Raw genomic sequence first — 24926 nt, forward strand, 5'->3', positions numbered from 1 at the left:
AGAACGTGGCCTGCCCAGGCTACACGCTTTTCTCTCTGGTTCCACCGGCGCTGGGGGCCAAGAAGCAGCCTCCCGCTCCAGGCTGCTTCCCTTGGCATCACCGGGCAGTTTGTTACTCTCAGAACAGCGTGTTCCCTTCCCCGCTCTGTTCCCGTTCCGCCTGAAACCGGCAGTGAGCAGATTCTCCCGCAGCCAGGAGCCCGTTACCAAGGCCACCGTATTGATCAGATGGAGAAATTAACATTCGCCACTCATCCGGTCCAGCAGAAGGGGGCAGTTGGGCCGTGCCCTGCATGGGGTGAATGATCGGGCCCGCCTTGTCCTGTTTGCTCAAAGTCCCGGTTCTCAGAGACTGGGCTCAGCTCCTCGCCCTCTCACGATACCTTGGTCGAGCTCAGATGTCACCCGGCGCCCAGACTATGCGTTTGCAGTGACTGGAAAGAGCTGGGCAGTAAAGCCTGAGGGAGGGTCAGGCTGGCCCGGGGTTTTCTGTCCATTCAGGTTTCCCTGGCTGGGCTGGAGGCGCAGGAACGAGCCACTAAAGCACTTCAGATCCAAGTGGGTTCCCAGGCCTTAGCTGGAGTTGACACTGCCCTGGTTCCCCACAGACTGGCATCCTCCAAGACTCCATCTGACTCTTTCCCCTTGGCTTCCCAGTTGGGTCACAGCAGTAAATCAGGGCGGTGGACATGGGGCCAGGCCTCACAAAGGCTGTTCCCACTGTCCCTAGTAGAACCCCAGCTGTCCCCACCCCCTCCCACCACAGGAACCTCAGCCAACCCTGCTCCACTAACAAAGGGCACTTACGACCCGTGTGCCGGGCGCTGCGGCCGGCACTCCCAACTGCTGCAACAGCTTGGGGGCAGCGACTCCCTGGTTCTAGGGTTCCAGGGGTCCAGGGCTAGCTCTCCTGTGGTTCCGGCCCCAACACCCTGCCGCTTGCCCCGGCCGGGTGAAGAACCAAAGGTTGCCGCTTTTACACCGAGCTCCTACCCTGCCTCCTCCCGTCTCCCTGGCAGCCTGAAGGGCTCTGCTGAGCAGTTTGGAAAATTCCAGAAATCCCTCACCTGCACGTTCACAGAACTCACTATCGCCCAGCGCGTGGGAGAACCATTCCTAAAACACGGGAGACAGGCCCAGGCCAGGGTGCGAGCCAGCTCAGCTAATCTGGCTCCAGGCAGGGCATCTCGCGTGGAGCCTCGTGGAAAGGAGTCAGATTCCAGACGGTGGGGCAAATAGCTGGGCAACTCAGGACATTCTACAGCAGGCCCTGTGGGACTACTGCTAATGATCCAGCTTGGACTTGGTCTTTAAACAAGCTCAGTGAATCTCCTCATGCCAAGTGTCCCCACGGGTCAAAAAAAAGATTCCCGCACCCAGGATGGGATCTGGCAGAACCTGGCTGGCAGGACCGATCGCCGCTCAAGAAAACTTTCTAAGTGATAGGACCGACTGGCATGACTTCGACTCCCCCAGCGGGGCCCTGGAGACATTTTTAAGTGGGAGAGGCAGAGAACCCAGGAGGTGGAGAGCACGTGGAGACCCTCAGTCTGGTTCCTTCCCTGAGGAAGGCAAGCCGCAGGCTGGGAGCGTGACCTCCCGTCCTGGCCCAGTGAACCCTGCCCCTGCAGGTGAGGCGGGTGCTCTGACCTTCAGCCTCCCTGGCATTCGATTGTGCCACCTGCCTCTTCTCCTGATGACAGGAAAAGGGTGTTCCAGGCAAACTGTTCTGTTAGCCACTTTCCCCGCAACCACTTCAGTCAATCAATTGTATTTATTACTTTTGGTGTGCAGAGCACTGTACAAAGCACTTGGGACAGTACAATATAACAGAGTTTGTAGACTCACTCCATGCTCACAAAGAACCTGTCCAGCACACTTCAGAGCTCAGTTTTTCTCTAGGGGCCTCACTTGCCGGTGGGCTGGCTGAGAGAAAGACCTTGGGGAGAGCCGGCTAGGAATAGTTCTGGATTACTATCCTGCCTCCCAGAATCCTCTGGCCACGAAGCGCAGAATGCTGGGGTAGCCCAGCGAGTCTTTCCTGCAAACACCTGAGTGGCATAGAAAGCAGTGTGGCCAAGTGGATAGAGTGTGGGCCTGCGAGTAAGGGGGCCTGGGTTCTAATTCTAATTCTGCCACTTGCCTACTGAGAAACCTTGGGCAAATCACATCACTGCTCTGTGCCTCAGTTTCCCCAAATGTAAAACGGGGATGAAACATCTGTTCACACTCCTACTCAGACCATGATCCATGTCAGACTCGACTAAGTTGAATCTTCCCCTACGCTTACAGCAGTGCTTGACATAGTGGGTAGAGCACGGGCCTGGGAGTCAGAAGGTCATGGATTCTAATCCCGACTCCATCATTTGTCTGCTGTGTGGCCCTAGGCAAGTTATTTCACTTCTCTGTGTCTCAGTTACCTCATCTGTCAAGAATCAGGGGGCACCGACTCCTTGGTTCTGGGGGTCTGGGGGTCCAGGGGTCCAGGGCTAGCTTTCCTGTGGTCTTGGCCCCAGTGCTCTGTTGCTTTCCCCGGCCAGGCTGAAGAACTAGATGCTACCACTTTCACATCGAACTCCTCTCCTGCCTCCCCCCATGTCTCTGGGGATTGAAAGTGTGAGCCAGGGACAGGGACTGTGTCCAAGCTGATGTGTCTGTATCCACCCCAGCACTTAGTACAGTGCCTGATGCATAGTAAGTGCTCAATAAATACATCTATTATTATTACAGTAAGTTCTTTACAATTGCCATAATAATTATTATTATGGGGTGGGGGATAGTTGGGGGAAGCTCTTTTCCCTGAATGACAGTTCCAGATGTCGGGGTGAAAGGAAGCTCTTCACTTTCCAGCTCAGGACAGAGACTGGGACGGTAAACTGGAGAGCACAGATCGATCGTCCTGGGGCCAGTGCCAACTCAGAATCCAACTGGCTCTAGGCTAGCCGGGACCGGGAAGGCCACGGTACAGAACTTCAGGATCTTCCTCACCCAGTGGCTTGCAGAGAGCTTTGCCCTAAAGAACTAACCAAATCAGAGGCCCCCCCACCCTCCCCGACCCAGCTTCCCTCCCCAACGTCCCACCCGACCGGCAGCCCACACACAGCAGTAGTGCCAACCACCTCTCTCTCTGCAGAACGGCTGCCTATTAGAATTCTCCGAGGCCCTTGAAGCTCACAGGCTCGGTGCAGTCTCCGCTGCTGCCATCATACGCCTGGTGGGTTGGCAGAGGAGAAAAAATAGAAAGAGCTGGCGGAGCGGGGCTCCAAGGAAAGCGAACTGAGCAAGCAGCTTCTTGGGCTGATGGAAACCAGAAGATGATAGCCCCCTCTCCTACTGCAGTCCCAGCTCTTTCACTCCAGCCCACTGTATGCTGGCCACGGCTGGAGTAGGAAGTCGGCCCCTGGATCAGGTGCTGGCCAGGGCTAGCGATTGACAGCATTTATAGAACACCCCCTGGGTGCACAGCACTGTACAATGTCCTTGGAAGAGCACGACAGTCTTAGGAGACACAATCCCTACCCTCGAGGAGGCTTCCAGTCTAGCAGTGGGGAAGATAGAGCCAAAAATAATTTACAGATAAGAGGAAGAAGGAAAGTGAATTGGTAGTTGGGAGGCTAGGGGCAAGGTGGCCAGGTTGGTTGGCCCATGGGAACCAGAAGAGGGAAGAAGAAGAGGGAGAAAAAAGAGTGGGGAGGAGACCGAGGTGAGTCCAGAGAGATGGACCCTGTTATATTTCTACCAGAGCACCTCTGAGTTCAACACTACATATCTGCCTCCTTCCAAATGGCCAATTATATGGGAGAATGAGAGCAGTTTCACCACATACAGCCTATGGGGAAGGAAAGAAGGGAGGGGAGAGAAACTAAAGCCAGAAAAAGATGGACAATCAGATTTCTCAGGGAGAAGGCACCCACCACATCCAACTCACGGAGCATGGAGCACGGAGCACGGAGGGGAGGATGTACACATTTTGGACACCACAGAGTAAGAAGTCTGAACTGTTCAACTCTAGAATGAAGCTTACTGTGGGCAGGGATTGTGTCTGCTATATCGGTATACTGTACTCTCCCGAGTGCTTAGTACAGTGCTCTGCACACAGTAAGCACTCAATAATCAATTGAGGCAACTGCCAGAATTGGTTGGTTTGAGAGATCCTGAACCGGTGTGAAATCTTTCACCCAGTTTGTCAACTGAACGGAAGAAGAGTCCTGAGCTACACCTAGGGGATGACTGGAAGATCCGGGATTACGCCCAGGGCTAGCCAAGCCACCTAAGGAAATTACTTCCTTTGGTGAAAGCCGCAGCTGGCCTTTTCATGAACCCGTAGAACATGAGATTTCTCCTCCTCGGTGTATCAAGAAAACTAAGGTCAAAGCAGCCTCCTCACTCAAAAGCAAAATGCTGAGGGTAGTAACAGCATTTACTGTGCACCTCCTGAGGGCCATGAAGTAGGGCTCGTGAGAAACTACAACCGAAAGTGGATTGATCTGCCCCAGACCAGAAGGGACCTGTTCTCTCTGAGCGTATGTGGAGGTCAGAAAGAGGCACATACTCAACATCCATTAGATCAGGTCTCTCAACTACTGAGGAGGTCTAAATGGGGTCACTGAAATGGGGCCAACGTTCCAGTAATTACCACGGAGCTCCCAAACCCAAAGGGACGGCCAGTTTGGAGCAGCACTGAGGGATCCGGCCCAGCTGCAGGTCTTCTCCTCACCAGGGAAAATGGAGCAGTTGCAAGAAGAGTCGGGATTCAGGCTCTGAACAAAGATCGGTGGAGGAACCGCCCGGCCTCCCAACACTACTCCAAGTGGGTCCCTCTCGGGGCTAGCTGAGCCCCTCGAATCCGAGCTACACTTCTGGGGTCTGGTCTGAGTCGCTGCAAGGGTGAGGGTGGGGAAGTAGTGCTCTGTTCACCAGGCACTTGGCTCCATTTCCTTCTCTAGGAGAAAGGGGAGAAGCGGCGAGGCCTAGTGGAAAGAGCATGGGTCTGGGAGTCAGAGGACCTGAACTCTACTCCTGCCTCTACCAATTGCTAGCTGTGTGACCTTGGGCAAGTCACTTAACTTCTTTGGGCCTCAGTTTCCTCATATGTAAATGGGGATGAAATACCTGCCCTTTGCCCCCACTTAGGCCATGAGCCTCATGTGGGGCAGGGACTGTGTCCAACCTGATCAACTGGTAGAGAAGCAGTGAGGCGTAGTGGCTAGAGCATGGGCTGGGGAGTTAGAAGGTTGTGGGTTCTAATTGCAGTTCTGCCTCTTGTCTTCTGTGTGATCTTGGACATGAGAAGCAGCGTGGCTCAGTGGCAAGAGCCCAGGCTTGGGAGTCAGAGGTCATGGGTTCGAATCCCTGCTCCGCCACTTAGCTCTGTGACTGGGGGCAAGTCACTTAACTTCTCTGTGCCTCAGTTCCCTCATCTGTAAAACGGGGATTAAAACTGTGAGCCTCACGTGGGACAACCTGATTACCCCGTATCTACCCCAGCGCTTAGAACAGTGCTCTGCACAAAGTAAGCGCTTAACAAATACCAACATTATTACTTCACTCCTCTGTGCCTCAGTTACCTCATCTGTTAAAAGGGAATTGAGACTGAGCCCCATGTGCACAGGGACTGTTTCCAACCCCATTTGCTTGTACCCACCCCACTGCTTAGTAACGTGCCTGGCACATAGTAAGCGCTTAACAAATACCATTATTATTATTATTATTATTGTATCTACTCCAGCAGGCAGAACTGGGCTTGACACAAAGTAAGCACTTAACTAATATCACAATGATAATAAAGGGGAGTTTGGGGTAGCCCTTTGCTGGGGCAGACTAAGAGGCAATCTGGTAACCAGCCCTCTGAGGAAGTGGCCGCTGAAGTTCCCAACTCCAGTTCTGCCTGGCCCCTGGGACCACTCAGCTCGGATCTCGGGGCTGCAGCTAGTCCATCGGCAAAAGCCACGCTCCTTGACTTTACTGAGGATGAGGAAGAATTAGGATCACAAAGTGTTACAGGTAACTGAACCCCAGAGTTTCAGGAAGGCCAGACTTGCTGAGAACCAGAGGGGGTTGGGGGAGGTGTTCACCGGCAAAAGAGACCCAATTATGGGCTCTGGGTCTTCCCACATCACTGGTAGGATCTCTTTCAGCTAATGGACTCTGAGCCCGTGAAACAAGAGCACTTAACCTAGCAACATGGCACATTAGCAGCTGGGTGGGGGGAGGAGGAACAGGGAAAAGAGAAAGGAAGCAAATAGGGTAGCAAGGAGAGTGAGAAGGAGACAAGTGTGTTGAGGGGAGGCAAGTGAGAAGGGGTAAGAGCAGGAAGAGGAGACAAAAGGGGAGTAAAGAGGCAGGGGACTTTCCACTGCCGGCTCAACCACCAGCTAGCTGGCCAGGTGGATTTTCAGGCAACCGAGACCAGAATCCCTGGCTTTGACAACACAGACATTTCCCGGAAAAGCACGAAAGCACCAAACCATCTTACAAGTCGGGGCTCTCTGCCAAGGGATGATGGGCCTAAGGTGGTGAGCACGAAGCAGCAGTAAGACAGCGAGAGATGGAATTTTCTTCAGTTTACCCTGGAGGCCCTGGGAAAAGCCCAACCATGTGTCCATCTGTTCCTGGGCATTCTATCAGGAAAGACTTCCACAGGGCTGGTATGAGGCAATGAATGGCCACAATCTTTACATCTCAATCCTCAGCACCACACCATCCACAACAAGATCGGAGGGGTTCTTTGCTTCTCCCCTAAATCCACTGACGTTTCAGTAGTATTAAATATTCCCTGGGCAAGTCAGGTCTCTTGTACGGGGCGGGGAGGAAGAGGAGGGGGATCGAATGCCAGAATCAGACACTGCTCCTGGACTGGAAGTTCCGATTCCTTCCTAGGGGAGACGGCTCTGCCCAGGTGTAATACCTCCGGTGCCCGGGCCGTCCGCAATGCTGCCTTTGCTGGGCTTATGCAAGCTCTGCGGCCCGAGGAAGGTTGGGTCTTCGTGCCAGTTCAGAACCCAATCCCAGGCCTACGCGCTCTCCCACTCGATGTTACCTGCTGCAGGCAGCCAAGTCTTATATCAATTCAGATTTATAAACCAGGCTGTGCGCTAGTCATGCTAAAAATCCAGGATGCGACTCTCAGGCTCACTGCTCTCCCGGCCCCAGGACCTGCCAGAGATCTCAGGGATCTCGCCAGGCACAATAGACTCCACTTGCTCTGCCTCAGGAAAAGCAGTGAAGGAGGAGAAATTAATCCTGGCCCGCAGTCCACCAAGGGGCTGCTCCCTGGGGCTGCCTTGATTCATATGCCTCTCTGCTGTCCTGGTCGCCAGTGTGGTACCCGCTCTCCCATCTCTCCATCGTTTGGTACCAGGGGCACGTCTTGGAAGGTGATCCCGACCGCGTGGCTTCCATTTTGCCACCCCTTGCCCCTCACTCTGCCACCCTGTGCCCTGCTGCCCCAAGAAGGACTTGGCTGGGGGTGACCCCACTGGGCACCTTGGCTGTCCCCCGCTGCTCCTCGTTTTGGGGCAGATGGAGCCCCGGCAGCCGGACCCATCGGAGCAGTGGTGGGGCAGCTGCGGGCTTGGAAGCCTTGTTCCCCCCCGCCTTGATCCCCAAGACCCCCGAAGCCGAAAGCAGAGGGGCGCCGGCCCGATCCGGGGGGGCTGCCTCGAGACCTAAGAGGTGGGACGGGGGGGACGGGTGGGGTGGGGCACAGAGGAGAGGGCGGGACTTGGGAATGGGCCACGAATGGGAGGGGGTGGGGGGGTGAGAAGGGGCACGGGGGCTGGGGGGGAAGGGGCATGGGGTGGAGGGGAGTGGGAAGGAGCACGGGGTGGAGGGGTGGGAAGGACATGAGGTGGAAGGAGGTAGGAAGGGGCACGAGGTGGAAGGGGGTGGGAAGGGCACGGGGTGGAGGGAATGGGAAGGGACAGGAGGTGAAAGGGGGTGGGAAGGGGCACGGGGCGGAGAGAGTGGGAAGGGGCAGGGGGCGGAGAGGGTGGCAAGGGGCAGGGGGCGGAGAGGGTGGCAAGGGGCACGGGGTGGAGGGGGATGGAAAGGGGCACAGGGTGGAAGGAGGTAGGAAGGGGCACGAGGAGAAAGGGAGTGGAAAGTGGCACGGGATGGAAGGGGGTGGCAAGGGGCACGGGGTGGAAGGAAGTAGGAAGGGGCACGAGGAGAAAGGGAGTGGCAAGTGGCACGGGATGGAAGGGGGTGGCAAGGGGCACGGGGTGGAAGGGGATGGAAAAAGGGGCACGGGGTGGGAAGGGGTACAAGGATTTGTCGGGGAGGGGCCCTGAGTGGAGTCAGTGGGAAAGACCCCCCGGGCCGCAGAGCCCAGGGTCAGGGCCGGGAGAAACAAAGGGCGGCGAGGCGAGGCGAAGGCCCGGCTCCGGACGCCACGAGTCAGCGGGGAGGAAGGGAAGGAGGGAGGGAAGGAAGGAAGGCGGGCCCGGACCCCTGGGCCCTCTGCCCCGCTGCCCCCCGGGCCCCCCGCGCCCCCCGGGCCCCCCGCGCCCCCCGCACCTTCTTGGGCGCCTTGGTGACGGTGGCCATGAAGGAGAACTTCTCGGCGTCCTCCATCTCCTTGGCCTGCTTCACCTCGTCCCCGACGCCCGCGGCCGGCAGCGGCACCGCGTCCGGCAGCGACATCCCGCCGGGAAGGGGCCCCGCACAGCCCGGCTCCGCTTCCGACCCCGGGCTCCGCTTCCGACCCCGGGCTCGGCTCGGCTCGGCTTCGGGCTCGGCTTCGGGCTCGGCTCGGCTTCGGCCCCCGGGTTCGGCTCGGCTCGGCCCCCGGCTCGGCTCGGCTTCGGCTCGGCTCGGCTTCGGCTCGGCTCGGCTTCGGCTCGGCCTCGGCAGGCGCTGCGGCGTCGGAGCCGGCGTCCGTCGGCCGAGCAGCAGCACGGCGCTCCGCGGGGCCGCGGCGGGCACGCACTGTGAGGGCAGAGCGCGGCCGCGCCACGTCGAGTCCTGGCAGGCGCGGGGCGGTGGGAGGGGAGCGCAAGGCGGAGGACGCAGGGAGACGTCAGCGCGCAGGAGCCTGGCGCCTGGCGTCTGAAGCCCGGCCGCGGCCGCCCGGTGGCCCGCCGGACGCTGCAGGCGACGAGCCGCCAGGTGGCGCCTTCAGCACGAGGACCAACCTGGCTTAGACCCCCCCCCCCCGCCCCCCCGCCAGAGCCTGGAGGAGCGTTGCTAGGGCTAGCGTCATTCATTCATTCATCCATCCATCCATCCATCCATCCATCCATCCATCCATCCATCCATCCATCCATCCATCCATCCATCCATCCATCCATCCATCCTGTTTGTCTCCCCCGATTAGACCGTAAGCCCGTCAAACGGCAGGGACTGTCTCTATCTGTTGCCGACTTGTTCATTTCAAGCGCTTAGTACAGTGCTCTGCACATAGTAAGCGCTCAATAAATACTATTGAATGAATGAATGAATGAATGAATCCATCCATCCATCCATCCATCCATCCATCCATCCATCCATCCATCCATCCATCCATCCATCCATCCATATTTATTGAGCACTTACTAGAGAGAAGTAATAGAGAAGCAGCGTGGCTCAGTGGAAAGAGCCCCGGCTTGGGAGTCAGAGGTCACGGGTTCGAATCCCTGCTCTGCCACTTAGCTCTGTGACTGGGGGCAAGTCACTTCACTTCTCTGGGCCTCAGTTCCCTCATCTGTAACATGGGGATTAAGACTGTGAGCCTCACGTGGGGCAACCTGATTATCCTGTATCTACCCCAGCGCTTAGAACAGTGCTCTGCACATAGTAAGCGCTTAACAAATACCAACATTATTATTACTATGCGGTGAGCGCTGCTCTAAACGCTTGGAATGGACAATTCGGCAACAGAGACAATCCCTGCCCAATAACGGGCTCACAGTCTAAACGATAATAATAATGATTCATTCATTCAATAGTATTTATTGAGCGCTTACTATGTGCAGAGCACTGTTCTAAACACTTGGAATATACAATTCGGCAACAGGGTAGACACAAACCCTGCCCAATAACGGGCTCACAGTCTAAACGATAATAATAATGATTCATTCATTCTTTCAATAGTATTTATTGAGTGCTTACTATGTGCGGAGCACTGTACTAAGCGCTTGGAATGGACAATTCGGCAACAGAGACCATCCCTGCCCAACGACGGGCTCACAGCCTAAACGGGACAGATAACAAAGCAAAACAGAACAGAACAAAAACAAGAGAACATCATCAAGAGAAACAGAATCAAGGAGATACACACCTCATTAACAAAATAAATAGAGTAATAAGTAATATATACAAATGAGCACAGTGCTGAGGGGAGGGGAAGGGGGAATGAAGTTTGTTAAGCGCTTATATGTGCCAGGCACTGTACTAAGAGCCAATAAATTATTATTATTATTATTATTAAGGGAGGAGGGGAATAGGGCCATTCATTCGATCGTATTTTATTGAGCGCTTCCTGAGTGCAGAGCACTGTACTAAGCGCTTGGGAAGCAGCATGGCCAGCTTGGCTCAGTGGAAAGAGCACAGGTTTAGGAGTCAGAGGTCATGGGTTCTAATCCCAGCTCCGCTGCTTTCTTTCATTCAATCGTATTCATTGATTGATACTATGTGCAGAGCAATGTACTAAGCGCTTTGGTTCGGCAACAGATGGAGACAATCCCTACCCAATAACGGGCTCACAATCTAAACGGGGGAGACAGACAGCAAAGCAAAACAGAACAAAACAAGTAGTCTGGAGAAGATATCATCAAGATAAATAGAATCATAGATATATACACGTTATTAACAAAATAAACAGAGTAATAAATACTATATACAACTATGCACAGTGCTGAGGGGAGGGAAAGGGGGAAGAGCAGAGGGTGGGAGAAGGGGGAATGGGGAGGAGCTTTGTGACTTCGGGCAAGTCACTTCACTTCTCTGTGCCTTAGTTACCTCATCTGTAAAATGGGAATTAAGACTGTGAGCCCCACGTGGGACAACCTGATCACCTTGTATCCCCCCCCAGCGCTTAGAACAGTGCTTTGAACATAGTAAGCGCCTAATAAAAATGCCATCCTTACAATTCAGCAAGAAATAGAGACACTCCCTACAACAACGGGGCTCACAGTCTAGAAGGGGGGAGACAGATATCAAAGCAAGTCAACGGGCATCAATAGCATCAATATCAATAAATAGAATTATAGACATAAAGACGTCATTAATAAAATAAATAGAATAATAAATAAGTCCATAGGTTCACAAGTGCTGCGGGGTGTGGAGCAGAGGGAGGGAGTCGGGGTGATGGGGAGGGGAGGAGGAGCAGAGGGAAAGAGGGGCTTAGTCTGGGAAGGTCATTCTATTCCCTAATGAATTTGCTGGACATTCTCGTTTTCAGCTAGTCTGAGCCTCTGCCTCATTTAGAGATGACACCAAATGCTCTAATGTCTTCTATTTTATTATTATAATGATTATATTGGTTAAGGGCTTACTATGTATTTGGCATGGTTCTAAGCACTGGCATAGATACAAATTAATCAGGTCAGACACAGTCTGATATGTGACTCACATGGACTCAGCCTAAATAAGAGGGAGAACAGGAATTGAATCCCCATTTTATAGATGAGGAAACATAGACATGATGAGTGACTTGCTCAAAATCACACCACAGCCAACTGACTGAGGCAGGATTAGAACCCAAGTCGTCTGATTCACAGGTCTGTGTTCTTTCCACTAGGTCATACTGCTTAGAGAAGCAGCGTGGCTCAGTGGAAAGAGCCCGGGATTGGGAGTCAGAGGTCATGGGTTCTAATCCCGGCTCCGCTGCTTGCCAGCTGTGTGACTTTGGACATCAGTTAACTTCTCTGTGCTTCAGTTACCTCATCTGGAAAATGGGGATTAAGGCTGAGAGCCCCACGTGGGACAACCTGATCACCTTGTATCTCCCCAGCTCTTAGAACAGTGCTTTGCACATAGTAAGAGCTTAACAAATACCACCATTAGTATCATTCATGCTGCTATTTTTATTTGAAGCATCTAGCTTCCCGACGCTGTAGCTCCTGCCGCTGAGTTCTAAGGCTCAGAAGCGATGCCTGTGTTCACAAGAGCCTGGAAGAGGAAGGCAAGGGTTCTGGAGACATTTGGGGTGGGGGTGGGGTGGGGGGGATAGAGGCCTCCCTTGGAGAAAAACTTCAGGTTGAGGATTTCTGCAAAAGTTTCCACATATCATTATTCTGTTCCATTATGTAACCAGCATAGCACACATAGTATTACAGCGTGTGTCTCTGTTACTTCTGGATTGGCAAAAATTGTCCAGTATTCCCGAGGGCCATTTACTGGGCAGATGGCTCCAAGAATTCAGCAGTCATGTGAGGTGACACTCTGGAAACTGGAATGGCTTTGGGGCAGTAAGGCTGGGTTCCACCCACCAGGAAGGTCAGCCCTTGACCAGTGCCCGGTCATTTGCCCCTTCAGCCCACATACTTTTTTTATGGTATCTGTTAAGTGCTTAACTACGTTCTAGGCACCGGAAGCACGGGATAGATATTAGATAATCAGATTGGACACAGTCCCTGTCCCACATGGGGCTCACAGTCTTCATCCCCATTCTACAGATGAGGTAACTGAGCCCAAAAGAAGGGAAGTGACTTGCCCCAAAATCATACTCCCTCCCTCCCCGCCACACAGCAGTGTATCTATGTACTTATTCATTATTCTATTTATTTTATTAATGACGTGTACATGTCTATAATTCAATTTATTTATATTGATGCTACTGATGCCTGTTTACTTGTTTAGAAGTGCCAGTGTCCGGATTAGAACCCAGGTCCTTCGGACTCCCAGCCCCGTGCTCTATTCACTTTGCCGCACTATTCTCTCGTCTGTCTCACCACATACCCCTTCCCCAAATCCTCCTCCCCTTCATATAGGGCAGACCACCACTCTCCTCAACTTCAAAGCCATAAAAAAATGACATCTCCTCCAAGAACCCAAGAGAAGCAGCGTGGCCTAGTGGATACAGCGCGGGCCTGGAAGTCAGAGGACCCGGGTTCTAATCCGAGGTCTGCTATATGCTTTATGGCCTTGGGCAAGTCACTTCTCTGGGCCTGTTACCTCATCTGTAAAACTGAGATTAAAACTATGAGCCTCGGTTGAGCCATGGACTGCGTCCAACCTGATTAGCTGGAATCTATCCCAGTGCTTATTACAGTGCCAGCACATTGTGTTACACTGTTCTAAGCACTGCACTAAGGAGAATCCACGGCATTTTGACTCAGTAATGGTCCCTGATTCACAGGTGTTCATGATTTAGAGTAGTGTGGCCTGGGAGAAAGAGCACAGTCTTGGGAGTCAGGAGACCTGGGTTTTAATCCCTGTGTCACCTTGGTAAGTCGTTTAACTTTGCTGTGCCTCAGTTCTCTCCCCTGTAGAATGGGAATTCAAAACCCTTTTCTCCCTTCTATTTTGTTTGTGAGCCCCATGTAGGACCTGATTATCTTGCATCTACCCCAGCACTTAGTATAGCACTTGGCTCAGAATAAGCACGTAACAAATACACAATTATTACTCCATATGCCAGCTGTGTGACCTTGGGTAAATCACTTCATTCCTCGTGGGAAGAGCATAGGCATCCGAGTCAGAGGACCTCGGTTCTAATCTTGACTTCCCCACTTGTCTGCTGTGTGACCTTGGGCAAGTCACTTAATTTCTCTGTGCCTCAATCACCTCATCTGTAAAATGGGGATTAAGATTGTGAGTCCCATGTGTAACATGGACTGTGTCCAATCTGATTAGCTTGTATTTATGAGTGCTGTACAGTGCTTGGGACATAGTGAGTGCTTAACAGATACTTTGTTATAACTCTGGTTGCTTGCTGTGTGACCTCTGGTAAATCATCTAATGTCTTTGGGTCTCCATTTCCTCATCTGCAAAATACCAGTTCTTTCTTAGGCTTTGAGTCCAAAGTGGGCAGGGACCGTGTTGTGATCCAATTATTTTCTATCTACCCCAGTGCTTGGCACATAGTAAACATGGAACAAATACCATAATTATTGTATATAATATTATTATTATTACTGCTCAATAAATCCAACTGAATGAATTGTTATTAATTAAAGGTGGGGAGGACAGAGCAAAAAAATACAATGAGAGCAGCGTAGTCTAGTGGAAAGAGCACTGGCTTTGGGAGTCAGAGTCCTTGTGTTCCAACTGTGGCTCCACCACATATCTACTAAGTGACCTCGGGCAAGTCACTAAACTTCTCTGTGCCTCAGTTTCCTAATCCATAAAATGGGAATTCAATATCTGTTCTCCCTCTTACTTAGAGAGTGAGCCTCGTGTGGGACCTGATTATCTTGTATCAACTCCAGTACTTAGAAATAATAATAATTATGGTACTTGTTAAGTGCATACTATGTGCCAAGCACTGTTCTAAGCACTGGGGTAGATAGCAGTCAATCAGTTAAGACACAGTCCCTGTCCCACATGGGCTTGCATTTGGTGCATAATAAGTACTTAACAAATACCGCAATTATTATTATTATAGTGAACAATCAAAAAGAGTGACCATAAAATCATCAGTTCATCATGGTGGGAGAATGGAGGGGTTAGGGTGGCAGGTAATAATAATAATAATAATTCTGGTATTTGTTAAGCACTTACTGTCAGGCACTGTACTAAGCGCTGGGGTGGATATAAGCAAATCAAGTTGGATACAGTCACTTCACACCATCACCAACTACCCCCCCACCCCCCAACACATACACCGCTCTCTTTTCTTCCCTGTGAGACCTTAACCACCACCCTTCCCCTCCGCCCCCCGCCCCCAACACACCCCCCCCACCACCCCAGGCCACTGCCTTCCAGTAGTCTTGACTCTCCCACCTCCTCCTGGGACCTGGAAGTGGACCTGTCCCACTCCCCTCTCCTCCTCCCTGTGAGGCCTTCACCCCTGCCCTCCCCTCGGAGCTGATTGCCAGGCCCCGGCTCCAGGGGCAGCAGGGGAGAGGGCTAGTGGCCCAGCAGGGAAGAGAGAGGGAGCGTCCAGTCTGGCTGGCTCCCTGGGCCCAGGGCGGGTCCGGATTGCATCACCCTTGGAGTGGCCCCGGAGTTCTGCAGCCAGCCTGGCCCCTGGAGGAGGGAGGCTCCTTGTTTTTGCACAATTAACCATTTCCCCCCATCCCCCTCGCTCAGCAAGGGTCCCAACCCCCAGACTGGGGGGAGGGAGAGCAGATTCGCCTTTTCCCCAGGGCCCAGGGCCCTTAGAGCTTGTGGGGGCTTCCTCCTCATCCCCCTCAAATGAATGGGCCCCTCCTTCTGGGGGCACCGGTCCTGCTCCCCCACCATGACGCCGGGGGCCAGTCCATCCAACCCCAGTCCATCTGCTGGTGTGAGGGAAGGGTTCTTCTCGGCCAACGTGACCTCATGTCCTGGACGGCCTCCAGGCAGAACCTGCTCCGGTCGAAGGGGTCGGCTCAGCTCTTTGGGTCACTGGGCGGAACTGGACAGGAGAGACGAACACAGGCCCCAGGCCTCGCGGGAGCCTCGGCTCCCGGCCTATCTTGAGTCTTTTGGACTCTTCCTGGCAAATCAGTTTCTCGCTTTCCCGAGTCTCGGTCTCCTTCTCTGGGCCTCGCGGAGGGATCACCACGGGAGCTCTTTGGAGGCCGGGAGAGCGGGAAAGCGGCTGAGAGCCTCGGGAAGATGAACTCTGTTGAGAACACGGTGTTTTGGTAAGGCGGGCGGTTCACCAGGAGTCACCACAGGAGGAGCCATGGGAAGACAGAGGAAAGTTAGGTCACGCTAACCTACAGGGCCAGAGCTGGGCCAGACAGTGGAGAGAGCGGTCACCCTAACCCGGCAGGGGGTAGGGTAGGGGTAACTAGCTGCAGGGTCAGAGATGGAACATAGACACCATAATTTTTCTATTCATTTGTACGTATTAAGCACTTACTGTGTGCCAAGCACTGGGGTAGATACGAGCTAAACAGGTTAGACTCAGTCCACGTAATAATAATGAATGTGATATTTGTTAAGCACTTACTATGTGCCAGACACTGTACTAAGCACTGGAGTAGATACAACGTAATTGGGTTGGACACAGTCCCAGTCCCACACTGGGCTCACGGTCTTCATTCATTCATTCAATCCTATTGATTGAGTGCTTACTGTGGGCAGAGCACTCTACTAAGCGCTTGGAAAGTACAATTAGGCAACAGATAGAGACAATCCCTACCCAACAACGGGCTCACGGACTTAATCTTTTGCAGATGAGGTGTCTGAGGCACCGAGAAGTGAAAGTGACTTGCCCAAGATCACATAGCAGACAAGTGGCAGAGCAAGGATTAGAACCCAAGTGCTTCTGACTCCCAGGCCAGAGGTCTATCAGCTAAGACACGCTGCTTCTCATGTCCCATTTGGGGCTAACAGTCTTAATCCCCATTTTATGGATGATGGAACTGAGGCCCTGAGAAGTGAAGTGACTTGCCCAAGGTCATATAGCAGACAGGTGGTGGAGCCAGAATCAGAACCCAGGTCCTTCTGACTCCCAGGTCCGTGCTCTTTTTCCTAGGCCTTGCTGCTTCTAGGGACAGGAATGGAGACTCAGACAAATGCCAGTTGATCCAGCTCCAGCTTCTACTAATAATAATAATGTTGGTATTTGTTAAGCGCTTACTATGTGCAGAGCACTGTTCTAAGCGCTGGGGTAGACACAGGGGAATCAGGTTGTCCCACGTGGGGCTCACAGTCTTAATCCCCATTTTACAGATGAGGTAACTGAGGCCCAGAGAAGTGAAGTGACTTGCCCACAGCTGACAAGTGGCAGAGCTGGGATTCGAACTCATGACCTCTGACTCCAAAGCCCGTGCCCGTGCTCTTTTCCACTGAGTCACGCTGCTTCTCCGTCCGTGCCCCTCCTGGGCTTTCTGGGAAAGGGGACAACTGACAGCCCTCAGAATATTGGATACCTCCTTGCCGCTGCCCACATAGTGGACTGTCCAGTAGGAAACTGGATGGATGGATGGTCACATAATAATAATAATAATGTTGGTATTTGTTAAGCCCTTACTATGTGCAGAGCACTGTTCTAAGCGCTGGGGTAGATACAGGGTAATCGGGTTATCTACGTGGGCTCACAATCTCAATCCCCATTTTATAAATGAGGTAACTGAGGCCCAGAGAAGTGAAGTGACTTGTCCACAGTCATACAGCTGACAAGTGGCGGAGCTGGGATTCGAACCCATGACCTCTGACTCCCAAGCCCGGTCTCTTTCCACTGAGCCACGCTGTTTCTACCCCCTTATCCTTGGGGCCACCTCCTGGTCCAGTCCAGGCCCGGCCTATTCCATAGTAAATGTCTCCCTGAGGGCAGGAAGAGAAAGCAAAGGGGTGGGAGGGAGAAGCAGCGTGGCCTAGTGGGTAGAGCAGGGCCTGGGAGTCAGGACCCGGATTCTAATTCCAACTCCTCCACTTGTCGGTTGTGTGACCTTGGGCAAATCACTTAACTTCTCTGTGCTTCTGTTCCCACATCTGTAAAATGGCAATGAGACTGTAAGCCCTATTCGGAACAGGGACTGTGTCCAAACTGATTGGCTGGTATCAACCCGAGCACTTAGTAAGACAGATAGTAAGTGCTCAACATACCATTAAAAAAAGAAAGAAATGAGCTCCTTAGGGGCAGGGAATGTGTCCATTAATTTGGTCATATTCTACTCACCCAAGAACTTAGTATGGTAGTAAGCATTCAATAAATACCACTGATTGATAGATTACCCGATGTACTGCCTCTTAGACCCCACTCCTTGACTCAACACTGGGGTAGCATGACCTAGTGACAAGAGCACAGACTTGGGAGTCAGAGGTCATGAGTTCTAATGCCGACTCCCCTATTGTCTGCTGTGTGACCTTGGGCAAGTCACTTAACTTCTCCATGCTTCAGTTACCTCATCTGTAAAATGGGGATTAATGATAATGTTGATATTTGTTAAGCGCTTACTATGTGCAGAGCACTGTTCTAAGCGCTGGGGGAGATACAGGGTCATCAGGTTGTCCCACGTGACACTCGCAGTTAATTCCCATTTTACAGATGAGGTAACCGAGGCACAGAGAAGTTAAGTGACTTGCCCACAGTCACACAACTGACAAGTGGCAAAGCCGGGAGTCGAACCCATGACCTCTGACTCCGAAGCCCGGGCTCTTTCCACTGAGCCACGCTGCTTAAGAGCGTGAGCCTCATGTGGGACAGGAACCGTGTCCAGCCTCATTACTTTGTATCTACCCCAGCGCTTAAAACACTGCTTAGTATAGAGTCAGCGCTTAACAAATACCACAATAATAATTCATTTAGTGAAATTGCTACCCCTCTGCCGCAGGGTTATGGCTAATTCTGCCCTCCTGCTTTCACCGTAAGTCTCTCAGCTCCAGATGGAATATCATATCATGACAGATGCAATATCACAACCATAATTTATTATATCTAGGATTGATTTATTATATCCGTAATTTATTTATATTACTGTCTGTCTCCCCCTCTAGACTGTAAGCTCACCGTGGGCAGGGAATGTACTACCAACTCTGTTGTACTGGACTCTCCCCAGCTCTTACAACCGTACTCTGCCAGCAGTAAATTTCCGGTAAATACAAGTGATTGATTGATGGCTCCTGTCCTCCACTACTGAATTTATTATAGGCCTCTAGGGTAATGGTTCCCAGCCCATCCCAAGAAGAGCAGGCAGATGGAGGAAGTATTGTTTTTCTAACTGGAGGGGCTGAAAGCAACATGTCCTGGTAGAAAGAGTATGAGCCTTGGAGTCAGAGGTCCTGGATTCTAATCCCAGATCCTCCACATGCCTGCTGTGTGACCTTGGGCAAGTCACTTCACTTCCCCAGAGAAGCAGCGTGACTCAGGGGAAAGAGCACAGGCTGGGGAGTCAGAGGTCATGGGTTCAAATCCCAGCTCTGCCGCTTGTCAGCTGTGTGACTTCGGGCAGATCACTTCACTTCTCTGTGCCTCAAGTATCTCATCTGTAAATTGGGCATTAAGACTGTGAGCCCCACATGGGACAATCTGATTACCTTGTATCCTCCCCAGAGCTTAGAACAGTGCTTTGCACATAGTAAGCACTTAACAAATGCCATCATTATTATTATTATTCTCTGTGCTTCAGTTATCTTATCTGTAAAATAGGGATTAAGACTGTGAGCCTGCTGTGGGACAGGGACTGTGTCCAACCTGATTCATTTGTATCTACCCCACTGTTTACAGAAGCAGCGTGGCTCAGTGGAAAGAGCACGAATTTAGGAATCAGTAGTCATGGGTTCTAATCCCGGCTCCGCCACCTGTCAGCTGTGTGACTTTGGGCAAGTCACTTGACTTCTCAGTGCCGCAGTTCCCTCATCTGTCAAATGGGGATTAAGACTGTGAGCCCCAAGTGGGACAACCTGATTACCCTCTATCTACCCCAGCGCTTAGAACAGTCCTCGACACATAGTAGGCGCTTAACAAATACCAATATTATTATTATTATTCTTAGAACAGTGCTTGGCACATAGTGAGCCCTTAGCAAGTACCATCATTATTATTATTGCTATTATTATTACTTTCACCCACCCTGTCCCCCTACCCCCAAGCAGACTTAGTGCCATTTACTGGTCAGAGAGGGCTGAAGCCACATTGTGGCACGAGAGTAATGGCAGCAGAGGGCACTGTTGGCACGGAGTGAGGGAGAGTGTAAACTGAGGAAGAATCACAGAGTCACAAAACCCTTGGGTCAGAAAGAAGGCAGGGGTCAACAGTTAGTACCTCCATACAGATCCACCTGGTGTAAACTCTCCACTAGATTGGAAACCCTCCCTCCAGATGGTAAGATCCTATAACTAGAGGGTAAGAGCCTCACTAGATTGTAGGCTCTTCGTTAGAGTCTGCGAGTCCTACTGCTTCGTAAGATCAATCATTCGCATTCTTGGAGCGCTCACCGTGTGCTGAGCACTGTACTAAGAGCTTGGGAGAGTACAATACAACAGAGATGTTAGAGTTGGTCGATCAGCTCTGCCACTTGTCTGCTGTGTGACCTTGGGCAATCCACTTAACTTCCCTGTGCCTCAGTTACCTCATCTGGAAAATGGCAGTTAAGATTGTGAGCCCCATGTGGGATAACCTGATTACCTTGTATAGACTGCAGTGCTTGGCACATAGTAAGCACTTAAAAATACCATAATAATTATTATCATTATCCTCCCTAGATTGTAAAGTTTTCATTAGATTCTAGGATTCCTACTAGTGTGCAAGATACTCACTAGGTATAACATTCCCACTAGGTTGTAAACTCTTCCCCAGCTTGCAAAATCCTCATTAGATTGTAAACTCCTTGAGGGAAGGACCCCAAATACTTGGTACAATGGTTTGCACACAGTAAACACTCAATGTTTTCCATTTCTCTCTTTTTTTAAGAATAGTGTCACTTGTCAAACACTCACTATATGCCAAGCACTATATCAAGTGCTAGGATAGATTCAAGATAGTCAGGTTGGACACAGCCCCTGTTCCACATGGGGCTGACAGTGTAAGTAGGAGGGATGAGGAATGAATCCGAGGATTAAATATCATTATTACTATTATTATGAGAATCCCAGTTGAATGAACAGGGGCCAGACCCCCCCAATTGGAGTAGAATGGCCACTAATGGGACTCAAGAATATAATATCAGGAATATCAGTCACCCTCTTCGCTGGCTCTTTCTTCCTCCAGCTTACACACATACCACCAATATCAGACAGGGGACAGACCATTCATTCATTCATCCAATTGTATTTATTGAGTGCTTACTGTGTGCAGAGCTATGTACTAAGTACTTGGGAGAGTACTATATAATAAGCAGACACTTCCCCTGCCCACAATGAGCTTTCAGTCTAGAGCAATTGGAATCCAGACTACCCAGTATAAAACCAGACATGTGTACACCTTCCCAGTTGAAGCTGAGCAAGAAGTTCTTTCACTGATTAGAAAATTGGTTGGGGTGGGTGGATTCTCCAGGCTCATTTTCCCTTACTCTAATAATAATAATAATTGTATTTGTTAAGTGCTTACTATGTGCCAAGCACTATTTTAAGTGCTGGAATAGATACAAGGTACACTCATGTTGGGTAAGGATTCTCTCTATCTCTTGCCAAATTATACTTTCCAAGCGCTTAGTATAGTGCTCTGCACACAGTAAGCCCTCAATAAATACAACTGAATGAATGACACAGTCCATGTCCCTTGTGGGACTACGCCTGTGAGCCACTGGTTCCCAGAAAGCATCTTCCCCTGCTGCACAATGACCTGGGGCCTGGAATTGTAAGTAGAGATAGTATTTATTAAGTATTTAATAAAGCAGTATGAGAAGCAGAATGGCCTAGTAGATAGAGCATGGGCCTGGGAGTCAGAAGGACCTGGGTTCTAATCCCAGCTCTGCCACCTGTCTGCTACCTGTCCACTGCGTGACCTTGAGCAAATCACTTCATTTCTCTGTACCTCGGTTGCCTTATCTGAAAATGGGGGTTAAGACTGGGAGCCCCATGTAGGATGGGGACTGTGCCTAACTTGATTAGCTTGTAGCTACCCCAGCACTTAGTACAGTACCAGGGAGATAATAAGTGCTTAACAAATACCGTGAAAAAAAGTGCTGGGGTAGATACAAGATAATCAGGTCGGGCACAGTCCATGTCCCACTTGGGGCTCACAGTCTCAATCCCCATTTTACAGATGAGGTAACTGAAACCCAGAGAACTGAAGTAACTTGCCCAAAATCAAACAGCAGGTAAGTGGAAGAGCCAGGATTAGAACGCAGGTCCTCTGATTCCCAGGCCTGTGCTCTTTCCTCTAGGCCAAACTGCTTCCCCCAACAACATACACCTATATCCTCAGTTTTACTGAAACACCAAACTATGTATGAGAACAATGTTCAATGCCCAGGATCTGAATACTATAGCCAACCTATAATAATAATGATGGTATTTGTTAAGCGCTTACTATGTGCCGAGCACTGTTCTAAGCAGTGGGGTGGGGGGGGAGGTGACGGGGAGAATACAAGGTAATCAGATGGTCCCACATGAGGCTCGCAGTCTTAATCCCCATTTTACAGATGAGGGAACTGAGGCACAGAGGAGTTAAGTGACTTGCCCAAAGTCACACAGCTAACAAGTTGCGGAGCTGGAATTAGAACCCATGACCTCTGACTCCCAAGCCCGTGTTCTTTCCATTGAGCCACGCTGCTTCTCTAACCTATGGGAATGAATCAAACAGTTGTATTTATTGAGTACTTACTGGATGCAGAGCACTATACTAAAAACTTGGGAATGTACAATACAACAGAGTTAGTAGACACATTCCCTCACAAAGAGCTTGCAGTGTTTCAAATAAAGTTGGTATTTGTTAAGCACTTACTATGTGCCAAGCACTGTTCTAAGCGCTGGGGTAGACACAAGGGAATCAGGTTGTCCCACGTGGGGCTCACAGTCTTAATCCCCATTTTACATATGAGGTAACTGAGGCACCGAGAAGTTAAGTGACTTGCCCAAAGTCACACAGCTGACAAATGGCCAAGCCAGGATTTGAACCCATGACCTCTGACTCCAAAGCCCATGCTCTTTCCACTGAGCCACGCTAAGGTTAATAGTGTTAAACATTCCACACTAGAGCTTTTCTCTTGGTTTTCCCACTTGATATTTTCCCAGTAATTTTTCAATTGTGAAACAGCTGAGAATTAACATCGGTTTTCAAAGTCAGTAGACAAGAAAGTAGGAAAGCAGCGTGGCCGAGTGGATGGAGCCCAGACAGGAGCCAGAGGACCGGGGCTCTAGTTCTGACTCTGCCACTTGCCTGCTGCCATTTACCATTTAACTTCTCTGTGCCTCAGTTTTCTCAACTGCAAAATGAGGATTCAATACTCAATACCTGTTCTCCCTCCTGCTTAAACTGTGAGTCCCATGTGAGACAAGAACCTGATTTACTTGTATCTACCTCATAGCTTAGAAGAGAGCTTGACACATAGTAAACTCTAACTCCCCCTAAAAAAAAAAACAACAAAAAGGCAACTATCTGCCCCACATCATGTAATACAGATATTAATTGTCCTTTCCTGCTGACGTTTTAGCAAGAATGTTAACTACAAGCTGATTTTCATTTTGATCTTGGTTTCCTAGGGCTTCTAGGCCTCCTCTATGCTCCAGTTCCCTCAATGGCAAAATGAGGATTCAATGCCTGTTATTCTTCCTACTTAGACTGTGAGCCCCATGGGGGACCCAATGATCTTGTATCTACCCCAGCGCTTAGTACAGTGCTTGGCACGTAGTAAGCACTTAACAAATGTCACAAGTATTATTGCTATTATCATTATTTTTGCGAGTTGAAAATGCAGCTTTCCCCTTGTGTTCCCCGAAAGTTCCTGTGAGGCCTTAGATATGGGTTGCTCAATTTGGGCCTCCTTGGTAGGCCTTAGCTACTCAGCAAGTAGTTCTTTTTTCATTTGACTTGATTGGGCCATAAACCACTTACAGTTATTTTTTCACAGTTGGCACATTCCAGGTGTTTCCTCATTGCTGGTTTCTCCATCCACTGGGTTTCTAAAATCCAACAGCCAAGTGAGCAAGTCCTCAAAATTCTACAGCTCTGTTCACTGCAAGGGGGCAGAGAGTGAAGCTATGCACAGTTGAATGGGCTTTTTAAAAATTTTTTGTTCTGTTTTTGTGGCATTTGTTAGGTGCTTACTATGTGCCAGGCACTGTTCCCAAACTAAGCGCTGGGGTAGATACAAGGTAATCAGGTTGGACACAGTCCCCGTCCCACATGGGGCACACAGTCTTAATCCCCATTTTACAGATGAGGTAACTGGGACACCGAGAAATGCGTGACTTGCCCAAGGTCACAAAGCAGACAAGTGGCAGAGCTGGGATTAGAACCCATGACCTTCTGATTCCCAGACCCGTGCTTAATTCACTACACCATGCTGCTTCTCTGAGCACAAGTGGGTGAAATCCACCCAGTGTTCAAAAAAGGTGCTCACTTGGTTGGAACAGTGGTGGGGGGTTAGAGATAAAACCAGGGCTTGGGAGTCAGAAAGATCTGGGTTCCAATCTCAGCTCCACCACTTGTCTCCTGTGTGACCTTGAGCAAGTCTCTTCACTTCTCTGTGCCTCCGTTACCTCATCTGTAAAATGGGGATTAAGACTGTGAGCCTCAAGTGGGACATGGACTTGTCCAACCTGATTAGTTTGTAACTACCCCAGCCTGGCAGTCAGTCAATCATATTTATTGAGCGTTACAGTACTAAATGCTTCAGAGAGTACAGTACAACACTAAACATACTCATTCCCTGCCACAGTGAGCTTACAGTCTAGGGAGGGAGACAGGCATTAATAGAAATAATGTTTAACAAATACCGTTTGAAAAAAGTAGGAACAAGCGGGTCAGTGGAAGCAGCAGTGGGGTTTGTGGTGGCCTGGGCAGAGGGAGAGGGAAAGTGGCAGCCAGAAGGAGGCTTTGGAGGATGGGAGGGAGGAGGGAAGGGAGGAAAAGAACTGGCTGGCAGAAGAGGGCTTTGCTGCCTGGGTCAGGGCCCAGGCTGGGTGGGGCTGGCAGGGCCTGGGAGTCCTTCAAAAACAAATCCGTTGCAAACTGCCAGAAAAAAAGCACAACTTTCTGTTACCTAGGACCTCTCTGTCCATTTCCAAAATGCCTACAGAAAGGAGAGAGGGTGTGGAGCTGCAAGGCAAGAGGAAAACAGATTGGAAAGACAAAAAACAGGGTAGGAAAATAGCAACATATCTTGCTCAATCAATCACTGAAAATGTGTCAGCGGCATGAGGCCATCTTTAACTGGCAAACAACGGAGATAGATCATTTCTGAAGGGAGATGGCGTTACTCAGGTCCACGTGGTGAACGAAACTTGTTTGCCTGATTTAGAGG

At 50.7% G+C, this 24926-nt stretch overlaps 1 protein-coding gene across 2 annotated transcripts in view; it reads right to left on the bottom strand.

The window, feature by feature from the left end:
* The window catches only part of AHCYL1 (adenosylhomocysteinase like 1), a 42449-nt gene extending 33727 nt beyond the window's left edge, over nucleotides 1-8722 (bottom strand). Inside the window, exon 1 of one of the 2 annotated variants that reach the window (XM_029068834.2) lies at nucleotides 8518-8721. In XM_029068834.2, coding sequence (XP_028924667.1) covers nucleotides 8518-8643 — 126 coding nt within the window. In that variant the 5' untranslated portion in view covers nucleotides 8644-8721. Of the gene's footprint in view, nucleotides 1-8517 lie in introns of both variants that reach the window. The other variant, XM_029068836.2, reaches the window with a different exon arrangement.
* Nucleotides 8723-24926: the final 16204 nt, after the last annotated feature.

This window comes from Ornithorhynchus anatinus, chromosome 7, assembly GCF_004115215.2.
Source record: "Ornithorhynchus anatinus isolate Pmale09 chromosome 7, mOrnAna1.pri.v4, whole genome shotgun sequence".
NCBI classification, from domain to species: Eukaryota; Metazoa; Chordata; class Mammalia; order Monotremata; family Ornithorhynchidae; genus Ornithorhynchus; species Ornithorhynchus anatinus.